Source organism: Oncorhynchus mykiss, chromosome 23 (assembly GCF_057628025.1).
Source record: "Oncorhynchus mykiss isolate SJ-2025 chromosome 23, ASM5762802v1, whole genome shotgun sequence".
Lineage (NCBI taxonomy): Eukaryota > Metazoa > Chordata > Actinopteri > Salmoniformes > Salmonidae > Oncorhynchus > Oncorhynchus mykiss.
This window is the reverse complement of record NC_143044.1, coordinates 44,582,844-44,595,782: the sequence shown is the minus strand read 5'-3', so window position 1 is coordinate 44,595,782 and position 12,939 is coordinate 44,582,844. Positions and strand designations below refer to the sequence as shown.

The 12,939-nt window shown below is 41.6% G+C and overlaps 2 protein-coding genes across 3 annotated transcripts; both read left to right on the top strand.

Moving 5' to 3' along the window:
• Positions 1-2,155: 2,155 nt before the first annotated feature.
• On the top strand, positions 2,156-5,149 carry LOC100135949 (actin, alpha skeletal muscle 2). Its single transcript, XM_021581324.3, has 7 exons — positions 2,156-2,200; positions 3,107-3,243; positions 3,402-3,726; positions 3,855-4,016; positions 4,167-4,358; positions 4,457-4,638; positions 4,776-5,149. Exons 2-7 carry the CDS (start codon positions 3,115-3,117, stop codon positions 4,917-4,919), a joined length of 1,134 nt encoding a protein of 377 aa, XP_021436999.1. The 5' UTR covers positions 2,156-2,200; positions 3,107-3,114; the 3' UTR covers positions 4,920-5,149.
• An 818-nt stretch (positions 5,150-5,967) lies between these two features.
• ccsapb (centriole, cilia and spindle associated protein b) lies at positions 5,968-12,813 on the top strand. 2 transcript variants are annotated; one of them, XM_021581325.3, is made up of 4 exons: positions 5,968-6,113; positions 6,792-7,148; positions 7,558-7,832; positions 8,022-8,286. In XM_021581325.3, the coding sequence occupies exons 1-4, from the start codon at positions 6,041-6,043 to the stop codon at positions 8,190-8,192; spliced, it is 876 nt and encodes a 291-aa protein (XP_021437000.3). In that variant the 5' UTR covers positions 5,968-6,040; the 3' UTR covers positions 8,193-8,286. The 2 variants fall into 2 exon arrangements, with proteins under 2 accessions (XP_021437000.3, XP_021437001.3); XM_021581326.3 differs by lacking the exon at positions 5,968-6,113 and having other exon boundaries at positions 6,676-7,148; positions 8,022-12,813.
• Positions 12,814-12,939: the final 126 nt, after the last annotated feature.

Here is a 12,939-nt window from a genome sequence, read left to right as displayed (position 1 = left end):
GCATCCTATGACGGTGCCACATTGAAAGTGACTGAGCTCTTCAGTACAGGCCTTTCTACTGCCAATGTTTGTCTATGAGGATTGCATGGCTGTATGCTCAATTTTATACACCTGTCAGCATCAGGTGTGGCTGTAATAGCCAAATCCACTAATTTGAAGGGATGTCCACATACTTTTGGCCATGTAATGTTGGTCAGGCCATGAAGTGCAGCCTATCTGTCATGAAAACACAGGCGCCAAATTAATGTGACTAGAAGAGACCTCTAAACCTCATCAAAGCTAGAATCCTTAATTGAAACAATAAAGCAGACACCCCATCTCGGTTTTGCAACAAATCTGAGGGATGGCCGTGGAGAAATGTAACCACTCTCAAATTCATAGACAGAGCTATGGATGCAAAGACTGGCCATCCATGACATCAACACTATAGTTGAATCAAAAAAGAAGAAAAAAAAAGAAAGTAGTTTAATCATATTTTGAGGCTGTTTGTTGACATTTACATTGTTTACTAACTGTGAGGTATACAAATATTATATTTGGGGTTTTGATGGGGTACGACAGTTGAACTAAGCTCATGAGGCGATTGGATTGAATCCCAGCCCTAGTTTATCCCTATTACACTCATATAAAAAAGGTTATAGAAAAGTTTATATCACTTGCTTCATATATGGCACCCCTAAAGGTTCTAGGCAGTTCAAGAAAATGGGTTGATTGGGCTTCTGTATTAAAACCTTTAGGGGTGCCATAATACATAATATACTAACAAGCAATAGAACCACTTTTATTTAGAACTTTTTTTCTAAGAGTGTAAGGTTCTCTAGCTCAGGCTGGAGTGGTCTTCTGAGTGGCTAAACTGGGGCATCACCTGCTGGGGCAGACAGTTGAGTGGCAGCAGCTGGGATTGCAGACCTTGTCAAACCAAACCAGCCTTGGATGTAGAGCTACTAAAAAAACACTTTATTTATTTTGTACAACACAATATATAAGATCAAGTGAATGGAAGGACTGATTTTCACAGAATTTCAATAGAAAATAATGCTCAGCAGCTATTCATTTTCATAAAGACATTCTAAGGTTAGATATGAGATTCTTGGATAGCTTATCGTGTCATGTGGTCTGGCTACACTGCTAACGGTTTAGACAGGGTCGTCATGCCAACACTGAATTAACCCTGGCCTCCTGTGGTCTCTGTCAACAAATGATTTGACTGGGGTGTTGCTGTGAGCAGGTGACCTGGACTATTTCTTTAAAAAAAACATATATATACTGTATAATAAATGTATTAGACCTACTACAACTGGTTTTAAACCCAATAAATAACATACTATGCTGCTTACCATAACATGCTTAGTATCGCTGTTATGATCCGTTTCAGAGGATCTGTCTGACTCTGGCCATAAATACACTGATGGAATAATAATACCTTTATTTGGTCTTCTAACAAAATCTACATTTCAAAAAATGATAACTTTGTATGCATGCAAATAGCAAATAGCATCATGGAAATAGTTCATTAAACGTATGCTACTACAGGCCTGAGTCAATGGGGCATCTGTCATTGTTTCGATAACCCACTGTGATCTAGAGCTCTAAACCGAGTAAAATCCCAAAGATCAAACTAGCAAAAATTACAGACCAACCCATTGTTAAAACGGCTGTGCAATTGCATTAAAATTATATGAAAGTAATTCCATTCTCAAAGGAACATTCACATTTTTGTAATCAGCCTGCAGTAGTTTGACAGAACAAGAACGTAAACTACCTTCTTTCCTTGGTGTTGTCATTCCTATATGGCTATAAGGTTGCGGTCCTTGATAAGGGAAGGGCTTTCCAACCGCGATCCTGTTTGCAGTTAAAGTTTGCTATGCCATGAGGGTGTCTTACAAATCACAGGCTCTCCATATACGGCTCTGGCACCGTGGCTTGGAATCAGGACAACAGTCCCATACATGGAGAGCCCTGCAGCTCACTTCGAAACCGGGGAGCCCTGTAACCTGCCTTCGAAGTCTCCCCCTGTCACCCCGAAGAACCTAATATGGATGACGGCTGGGTAAATGTCCAATGGAATACGTAGACATTCCCAATGGTGGGTAAGGGAAATAGGCCGAATGCGGTGAGTATATAAGGTTGGAAGTGCCACTGTAGCTCGATCCAGCAGCAGTTGTTTTCCGTGTTCTGAGCTTCATTTGAGACAGACAAGGTAAGAACCTGGAATCAACACAAACCTCAAAGACTGGATCTACTATTTATGGATTAATTTCAATGGAAATACTCTTATTTGGTTTTATTTTACATCTGCGGGACCAATTAATATTACACAAGATACTGATAGTGATGTCACAGGCTCTTCACCTGAAGAAATTACTAATGGAATTGTATAGGCTACAACATGGGGAAGGGTAGAAGAGCGATAAAATATAAATGTTCCTTTCTATCAGATTATTTGGTAATTTCTGCAAATAATTGCAGAGATCATTACACTCATATAACAAATTAGTGTAGGCCTATAACATGGGTATACAATAAGGAGAACATGTCCAGTAGGCAATTCAGCGGGCGACAACATCAATGGGTGAATCTCTCGGGCTAGAAGATCGAGGGTTCGAGATCTTCTCCCTGCTTGTTTCATTACATTAGTGTCAAACGACAGTGCAGGTGCTTGACCGGTGAGCGCGTTCCTGTAAAACGAAGAGTCGCAAACTAGCGCGAGGACCCGCTCTTTGAAAGGAGGGAGTAGTGTAACGACCCTGGGTTTATAAGCGCGGATATCGACTTTGTCGCTTGAGCATGCTTTCGCGGCACAGTGCGCTGGACTTCGGTCTAGAAGGTCGAGGGTTCGAGACCTGCTCCCTGCCTGTTTCATTACAATAATATCGACATAGTAGCATGAGTAAATGTTATGATTATCTAAACAAGTCCTGTGTGTCAGCTGTCAAACAGGACTTGTTTAGATAATCATGACATTTAGCTTGTACAATACATAATAAGTTGGACATACAGTTTCGGTGTGCATCCTGCGCTATCTTGTTCTGTGATGTGTTACAAAGCTCCGACGTGCGTGCGCCAAGCATAAAAATTAACATACATCTTTACTTGAATTATTAAGAACCCAAGATGTGTGACGACGACGAGACTACTGCTCTTGTGTGCGACAACGGCTCCGGCCTTGTGAAGGCTGGCTTCGCCGGTGATGACGCACCCAGGGCTGTCTTCCCCTCCATCGTTGGTCGCCCTCGTCACCAGGTAAGATCTGCTCTCCAATGATGTTTGCAACAGGCCCATATTATGCATTTCCCCCCCCAGTAAATCCTGTATTGTCCATCTATGCGTTCACACTTAATGTTTTGACTGGGAATAGGCTACGTCCCCATATAAACCAACGAGTCTCCTCTTTCCTCCAGGGTGTCATGGTCGGTATGGGTCAGAAGGACTCCTACGTAGGAGATGAAGCTCAGAGCAAGAGAGGTATCCTCACTCTGAAGTACCCCATCGAGCACGGTATCATTACTAACTGGGACGATATGGAGAAGATCTGGCACCACACCTTTTACAACGAGCTGCGTGTGGCCCCCGAGGAGCACCCCACCCTGCTCACTGAGGCCCCCCTGAACCCCAAGGCTAACCGTGAAAAGATGACCCAGATCATGTTTGAGACCTTCAACGTCCCCGCCATGTATGTTGCCATCCAGGCTGTGCTGTCCCTGTACGCCTCCGGTCGTACCACTGGTAAGGAATGCAGAGTTTACGCATCTAAATAAATAACTTGAAACAACATATCGGCTCCGTGTAGCCAACCATGTCTCTTTATTATGAGTTCATTCAGATGAATATTGACGTTTTGGTTTATGTTGAAGGTATTGTGCTGGACTCCGGTGATGGTGTGACCCACAACGTGCCCATCTATGAGGGTTATGCCCTTCCCCACGCCATCATGCGTCTGGATCTGGCTGGTCGCGATCTGACTGACTACCTCATGAAGATCCTCACTGAGCGTGGCTACTCCTTCGTCACAACTGGTGAGATTTCGTTTGTCTTGTTTTACTAACCATGAGAATGCCATGCGTAATCTGTCAAATGAGAAAAGACGCACAAGACGTTCGCATTTAGCTGTGCGTAATTGCAATAATTCGTTCAATTTTCTGAGCAAAAATACTTCTTCATTACAGCCGAGCGTGAGATCGTGCGTGACATCAAGGAGAAGCTGTGCTATGTGGCTCTTGACTTCGAGAACGAGATGGCCACTGCCGCTTCCTCCTCCTCCCTGGAGAAGAGCTACGAGCTTCCCGATGGTCAGGTCATCACCATCGGTAACGAGCGTTTCCGTTGCCCAGAGACCCTCTTCCAGCCTTCCTTTATTGGTACGTAATCATCGTATAACGGGTAGGGGTAATATATATGCCTGCTATGTTGGTCGAATTAAAGAGATTATGTTTCTAATATGATATGATCTGAACAGGTATGGAGTCTGCCGGTATTCACGAGACCGCCTATAACAGCATCATGAAGTGCGACATTGACATTCGTAAGGACCTGTACGCCAACAACGTGCTGTCTGGCGGTACCACCATGTACCCTGGTATTGCTGACCGTATGCAGAAGGAGATCACTGCCCTGGCCCCCAGCACCATGAAAATCAAGGTAATTATATAATCGACAACCCAATGACAATATTCTGACATTTAAAATAACTTTTTGGAAAAATAAAATAGATCTCAACAATACAATATTAATATGTCATGTCTTTTAAAACTAATACTCAACTTCATTCTCTATAGATCATCGCCCCCCCTGAGCGTAAATACTCCGTCTGGATCGGTGGCTCCATCCTGGCTTCCCTGTCCACTTTCCAGGCCATGTGGATCACCAAGCAGGAATACGACGAGGCAGGCCCCAGCATTGTCCACCGCAAGTGCTTCTAAACCTATCATCGTCTCCAGTGTCTGCTTTCTCTGGATCGCGAAGAGAAACAACATGTTGTTACTGGACTTTTTTTGCCACGCTTTTATTTTGTAACCATGTTACCTGGGGAGAAAATCTGCAAATGTCAACCAACATCAACAAGAACGAAACATGCCATGTTATTATTCAACATGTGAACGTGAATGTACATAAATACTAAGTTATTAAAGTCCATTATTTGGTATTTTCATACATTTCTGTTTTGTAATGAACAGCCTATGTTAGAAAAGACATACCATGATCATCATGCAATGAACCAATAGGCTTGACTACTCGTGCACATGCACAGGTAGACTGCATGGCAAATTTAGGATTTTCATTCTGAATGCAATGGCACTGTGAGATAATAGGCTATTGGAAATACCAAGGTCAACCACATTAATTGTTATCAAATTTCACACATTCGGACGTTTACGCACGCGATAAAACTTCATGCAAACTGACTTGCGTGGAGTCTTAAGACTCTTGATTTGGCTTGGAGAGCGTGAAAGGTGACTCTCGGCTATTCCTTCGCTTGAATGTGCTATGCTTGCTCCTTCCCGGGTACTTTAAACTTCGCAGCAACACAGATTTGACACTAATCTCATATTCCAAGGACATATTCTTCATTTAGAATACATGGGCAAATAATTGAACACAGTTTTAGAGCAAATCTTTCACACATTTCAAACTCTTCAAAGCGCCCGCCCCATCCATCCTTTTGAAAAGACAGGTAGGCCTATCCACAATTTTGACCAAACATTGCTCTAGCTATTTAGCACACTGATTGCAGGTTACTAATCAGTTGCTCATATTAGGGCTGGAGCAAAACCCTGCGCACCAGCACTCCAGGAGTAGAGCTACTCAGCGCATTCTGCAGACATACATTTTAGCCACAACATTCCTGTATTCTAGGCAACATTTACCACCTATTTAAAAGCATCTGATCAGACTCATGTTATACCATGTTTCATTTGGTCTGTGCATTCTCACCCTATTCTCATATATTCGGCCACCTGTTGGGAGGAAATGGCATTCTAAATGGATCTCAACTCCGGGCGGGGCTTAGAAACTCCGGGCGGGGCTTAGACGTAGCAAGACTATGATTACAGCACACGAAACACCATCTGTTGTGTTTTGCTTCCGTGAAATCCGAGCCAGTAACTCTATATGCTGTAAGTATAATACATTAGAATGTTCAAACCTACGATTTGCAATACAGTTTCAGACATTCTATAGTCCTGTGCAGAATTAAATCGCATAGGCTACAGCGTGCATAATCTAGTTATCTTGCACATTTTGCATTCGTTGCAGTGTAAGCTACATTACCTACATTATATAGTCGTTTTATTGTCCTACTTAGTGTATTCTGACAATAGAATATGGAGATTGATATGCTATTATCAGCTTAATTTTCCAATAATAATCATGTTATACCAGTTTAATAATGAATTACATAGTGAATGCAATGCAATAACGATTACATTACAACACGCTTTATGGCTAATTTGCTAGAGCTTCAAATAAGAATTAATGATAAAAAAAACAACCATTTCTCTACACTGAAAATATTATGGCATAAAATCTAGAAGAGTCGTTTGAAGAACGTCCTCTGTATGACGACGTTTTTTAAGAGGGCGGCGCATTAACGGGTGCGTCAACTTTGCATCACACAGCTGTTCAGCCATTGGCGTCTTCTCTCTAGGATTCGGACTACACCCCCTATGTTTTGGTTTAAATGTCTGGCGCGGGATGAGTAGGCTAGGTATAGTCTGGTATTGCTCGCTACTATGTAACAGTTTTACATTGTAACAAGGCAGGAATTAATTCAAACACATTTTCTTTTTGATAAGGGTCTAACAAACGGAAATTAAGAATGGTTACAAAGAGGATCCGAACGGAGTATATGAAGAGATTCAAGGACCCGGAATGGGAAACCTACGCCAAGTGTTATGAGGAGATGATAAAGTACAGATTGACGAGAAGGCTTTTGGAACAAACTCATAATCCGTGGTTTTGGAACAATGACAGTGACTCGGAATCCAGCAGGTCCACTCCTCAAAAGAATAAAGTTGAGCCATTGGTCCTAAAAGAAGATTCACAACGAGAATGTGCGAGAAAGATTCCACCTAAAGAACCATTGGAACAGAAGATCCCCATTTCAGAAGAACTGCAAGAGGTTGCTTCTCCGGAGACCTCGCCACCCATTGGTAAACATGTTTAAGGTCAATGTTTACAGTTTTATTATCAACTATTTAAATGTTTGTTTCATTATACATATATCCTCAGTAATTTTCTTACAATGTCTTGCACAATTTCACCCATATATTTGAGCTGTTTATGCAGATGGGAATTAGCTGTTAGCTAAATCTAGTAGCTAACAGCTACCAAAGACTCGTGTTTTTGTTGTACGTGGTCTCTGCCTGGTCAAATAATGTTAAAATAAAATAAATAAATAATGAAACAATAGGACTCTCATACTGATAAGTTAACATGGTAAGATAAAAAATATTTATATCACACTGTTAACTGTTTCTTCCTACAACACTTGCACATATTAAAAACTAAGGTATACTAAAACAATTATTGAACTCATGAGTATTCCTCATCCCTTCCTAGATGTACAGGGTGCTGTGGACGTCGGCTGTGGAGAGACAGAGGAAGAGAAGCTGGGACAAGGATTAATTGCCCCTGAGTCAGGGAAGAAGCCAGAGGCCCAAACTAAAACCAAACAGTCCAGAAAGCCCCCCAGGGCATGGAGCCAGCTACGGAAGCCCAAAGAGACTGACAAGAAAAACAGGCACCCATTTGCCCTGTATGGAGGGGGTGATAAGCCAGCTGAGATGGCTAGGAAGAAGACTCACAATGTGGGTCCAGCTGCATCAACCAAGGAGGTGATTACTCACAGCCAATGCAAATTCCAAAAGGTCTGTCAAGTGTTTAAGTGTAGTAGGTCAATGGGGTGGTTTGTCAGACCCAGATTAAGCCTAGTCCAGACCTAAAAGGAATGTTCAATGGAGAATCTCCGGTAACTGGCCCATAGTATTCCTTTACTTCATTTCACTAACTCTTGTGGTCCTCAGATCCACCAGTCTGCATTACGGGCCAAAACCAGACGGGAGGTTGAGAAGCAGGTGCAGAAAGTGGACAAGTGGAGAGTGCGGTCTGCAGAGCTGGAGAAAGTGACCATAACCAAACCTGACTTTGACCCCTGGATGACAGAGTACATGCGCTGCTTTTCTGCCAGGTCCTGATAGATATAGAGTGCAATACTTTTGATTAACATAGGACGGGGAATATGGTATTTGAAATCAAATCGAAAACATAAAGAATTATTTTGTTTCCAAAGTTTGCATTCACCATGCTTTTCTCACAGCTTTTAAAACTTTTTAATGTTCATACAGTACAGTCGTGGCCAAAAGTTTCGAGAATGACACAAATATTAATTTTCAAAGTCTGCTGCCTCAGTTTGTCTGATGGCAATTTGGATATACTCCAGAATGTTATGAAGAGAGATCAGATGAATTGCAATTAATTGCAATGTCCCTCTTTGCCATGCAAATTAACTGAATCCCAAGAAAACATGTCCACTGCATTTCAGCCCTGCCACAAAAGGACCAGCTAACATCATGTCAGTGATTCTCTCATTAACACAGGTGTGAGTTTTGACGAGGACAAGGCTGGAGATGACTCTGTCATGCTGATTGAGTTTGAATAACAGACTGGAAGCTTCAAAAGGAGGGTGGTGCTTGGAATCATTGTTCTTCCTCTGTCAATCATGGTTACCTGCAAGGAAACACGTGCCATCATCATTGCTTTGCACAAAAAGGGCTTCACAGGCAAGGATATTGCTGCCAGTAAGATTGCATCTAAATCAACCATTTATCAAATCATCAAGAACTTCAAGGAGAGCTGTTCAATTGTTGTGAAGAAGGCTTCAGTGCCCCCAAGAAAGTCCAGCAAGCTCCAGGACCGTCTCCTAAAGTTGATTCCGCTGTGGGATCGGGGCACCACCAGTACAGAGGTTGCTCAGGAATGGCAGCAGGCAGGTGTGAGTGCAACTGCACACACAGTGAGGCGAAGACTTTTGGAGGATAGCCTGGTGTCAAGAAGGGCAGCAAAGAAGCCACTTCTCTCCAGGAAAAACATCAGGGACAGACTGATATTCTGTAAAAGTTACAGGGATTGGACTGCTGAGGACTGGGGTAAAGTAATTTTCTCTGTTGAATCCCCTTTCCGATTGTTTGGGGCATCCGGAAAAAAGCTTATCCGGAGAAGACAAGGTGAGCTCTATCATCAGTCCTGTGTCATGCCAACAGTAAAGCATCCTGAGACCATTAATGTGGGGTTGCTTCTCAGCCTGTCCCTGATGTTTTTCCTGGAGAGAAGTGGCTTCTTTGCTGCCCTTCTTGACACCAGGCCATCCTCCAAAAGTGGGCTCACTCAATTTTGCATAAAAACACAGCCATGAATAAAGAATGGTACCAACACATCCTCCGAGAGCAACTTCTCCCAACCATCCAGGAACAGTTTGGTGACGAACAATTCCTTTTCCAGCATGATGGAGTACCTTGCCATAAGGCAAAAGTGATAACTAAGTGGCTCGTGGAACAAAACATCAATATTTTGGGTCCATGGCCAGGAAACTCCCCAGACCTTAATCCCATTGAGAACTTGTGGTCAATCCTCAAGAGGTGGGTGGACAAACAAAACCCCACAAATTCTGACAAGCTTCAAGCATTGATTATGCAAGAATGGGCTGCCATCAGTCAGGATATGGCCCAGAAGTTAATTGACAGCATGCCAGGGTGGATTGCAGAGGTCTTGAAAAACAAGGGTCAACACTGCAAATATTGACTCTTTGCATCAACTTCATGTAATTGTCAATAAAAGCCTTTTCCACTTATGAAATGCTTGTAGTAACATATTAACACATTACAAAATATCTAAAGGCACTGAAGCAGCAAACGGTGAAAATTAATATTTGTGTCACTCTCAACTTTTGGCCACGACTGTACACACCTACTCCTTCCAGGGTTTTTCTTTATCTTTACTATTTTCTACATTGTAGAATAATAGTGAAGACTTCAAAACTGAAATAACACACATGGAATCATGTAGTAACCAAAAAAGTGTAAAACAAATCAAAATATCTTTTATATTTGAGATTCTTCAAAGTAGTCACCCGTTGCCTTGACAGCTTTGCATTCTCTCAACCAGCTTCATGAGGGAGTTACCTGGAAGGCATTTAAATTAACAGGTGTACCTTCTTAAAAGGTTATTTGTGTAATTTCCTTCCTTCTTAATGTGTTTGAGCCAATCAGTTGTGTTGTGACTAGGTAGGATGGCTATACAGAAGATAGCCCTATTTGGTAAAAGACCAAGTCCATATTATGTCAAAAACAGCTAAAATAAGCAAAGAGAAACGACAGTCCATCATTACTTTAACACGTGAAGGTCAGTCAATGGTTTCTTCAAGTGCAATTGCAAAAACCATCAAGCGCTATGATGAAACTGGCTCTCACGAGGACTGCCACAGGATAGGAAGACCCAGAATTACCTCTGCTGCAGAGGATCATTTCATTAGAGTTACCAGCCTCAGAAATTGCAACCCAAATAAATGCTTCCCAGAATTCAAGTAAGACATCAACATCATGTGGTCAGAGGAGAATGCGTGAATCAGGCCTACATGGTCAAATTGCTGCAAAGAAACCACTACTAAAGGACACCAATAAGAAGAGACTTGTTTTGGCCAAGAAACACGAGCAATGGACATTTGACTGGTGGAAATCTGTCCTTTGGTCTGAGTCCAAATTTTAGATTTTTGGTTCCAACCGCTGTGTCTTTGTGAGACACCGTGTAGGTGAATGGATGATTTCCGCATGTGTGGTTCCCACCGTGAAGAATGGAGGAGGAGGTGTGATGGTGCTTTGCTGGTGACACTGCCAGGGATTTATTTAGAATTCAAGGCACACTTAACCAGCATGGCTACCACAGCATTCTGCAGCAATATGCCATCCCATGTGGTGTGGGCTTCGTGGGACTATCATTTGTTTTTCAACAGGACAATGACCCAACACACCTCCAGGCTGTATAAGGGCTATTTGACCAGGAAGGAGAGTGATGGAATGCTGCATCAGATGACCTGGCCTCCACAATGACCTGACTTCAACCCAATTGAGACGGTTTGGGATGAGTTGGACCGCAGAGTTATGGAAAAGCAGCTGGTGGCTACTTTGAAGATTTGTTTAAAACATTTTGGGTTACTACATGATTCCATATGTGTTATTTCATAGTTTCGATGTCTTTACTATTATTCTAGAATGTAGAAAATAATAAAAATAAAGAAAAACCCTTGAATGAGTAGATGTGTCCAAACTTTTGACTAGTACTGTATATTCCTTAGTCCCTATAAAGTATTGCATCCAAATCATGCATTAACTTAATTCAAGTTTTACAACGATCATGCACAAAATCCTCTGAATGATGGAATTGTTTATCTTGCAGTAACAATGTGCAGTAAATAGTCCTCTGTTTGTGAAAACCCAATATCACCGTCCAAAGGTATTTATACACAGAATGACACTCGATAGTCCTGGTCTCAGCTTATTGCACCGCCAGGCCCCACCCCCCAGCCAAGGGTTACTCTCAGGAGGCATTAGGCTTAGGCGGTATACCGGGGTATTTTGAAATACAGACAGTATGATTTTCAAAACCATCTAGCAGAGGGCACGTGCTACGCTACTGCTTATAACTAACTAAAAGTTAACTAACGTGCCAAATAAATTATTTCCAACTCAGGACTCCAGCTATGCATTTGGTTTGCTGACCTGCAAGATCACTCTTATTGGTTACAACTGAAACAATCAATTCCCTCCTGTATCAAGATCCCTGCTGCCTAAATTAGCCTTTTGCCTTCTTTGTTAAGTTTGGAAAGAAATAGCGCTCCTTGTGTGCACTGCAAGTAATACCGTATACCCCAGTATCGTACAGGAACCGTGTGAAGGTATGAAAATCTGGACACAGCATAGATGTCATTGATAAACCTCTCCCAAAAGTGACCTCAATAGCACATTGACCTCAGTGACAATGTTCTGTACATACTGTAGATAATGAAGGTCAAAATTTAGTTTATGTGGATGTTCTCATGGTCAAATCTATTTTTTTGGGTGGTTCAGTATTGTGTTATGGTCTTCTGTTGTCATATATTCATTTTATTTGTCAGTATTATGTTTTAACACCACAGGTTTTATTGTAAAAGACCAGAAGACAACGTTTAGGACTAATTTGGATTAAATAATGTGCAATAAATAGATGCAATAAGTTGTAAATAACTAATATTATGTTTCAAATAGCTACAACAGGGTCAATGCTTTCGATTACAGTGATCATAACCACAGGATGCATGAAATGTAATAATCTACCAGCACCGGATAACAATTGATTCACTGATATCTGTGTGAGTAAGCTGCAGTACACAAAATGTCCATGTTGTGAAGTATAGAACAATAACAATTTACTGCAGCCATTACATGGAGGTCTTGATTTACTCAAAGCTTTGGGACATCTTCCTGTCAGTATAATGACCTGTCGGTGCTGAAGTGAATATGTTTATGTGAGGCTACATTACTTGGAATAAAGCCAGTAGGACTAGTGAGTCTAGATCACAGACAACCTGTAAGGAGGGAGCTCATGTCCAGCTCCAACAGATTCAAAATCTCACCACTATTTTCTTGTTTAAGTGTTATTTTGTATGTTCAAACTTAAATGTTTACGCTTTTACACATTTAAAAGTACTGATACTGAGATCAGATTGCATTTTGATATTGTGTGCTATGCTTAAAATAATGAATAAACTACTTTTTTTTACTGAAATGTGTGACTTGGAAAACATCCACCAGAAAATATTTATTACAGTAATGAGATTGAAAGGCATATTTCACCTGGATACTCAACAATTTGTCAGCACAACCACAAATATGCCTCAAATTATATCTAATG

What these genes read in the sequence shown, in the direction of transcription:
- LOC100135949 (XM_021581324.3), top strand. Translation starts at nt 3,115, where the DNA reads ATGTGTGACGACGACGAGACTACTGCTCTTGTGTGCGACAACGGCTCC. An exon ending in CGCCTCCGGTCGTACCACTG is followed by an intron (nt 3,727 to 3,854) that starts GTAAGGAATGCA and finishes TTTATGTTGAAG; the next exon opens with GTATTGTGCTGGACTCCGGT. An exon ending in CTACTCCTTCGTCACAACTG is followed by an intron (nt 4,017 to 4,166) that starts GTGAGATTTCGT and finishes TCTTCATTACAG; the next exon opens with CCGAGCGTGAGATCGTGCGT.
- ccsapb (XM_021581325.3), top strand. Translation starts at nt 6,041, where the DNA reads ATGATTACAGCACACGAAACACCATCTGTTGTGTTTTGCTTCCGTGAA. An exon ending in AGCCAGTAACTCTATATGCT is followed by an intron (nt 6,114 to 6,791) that starts GTAAGTATAATA and finishes CTTTTTGATAAG; the next exon opens with GGTCTAACAAACGGAAATTA. An exon ending in CAGCTGCATCAACCAAGGAG is followed by an intron (nt 7,833 to 8,021) that starts GTGATTACTCAC and finishes TGTGGTCCTCAG; the next exon opens with ATCCACCAGTCTGCATTACG.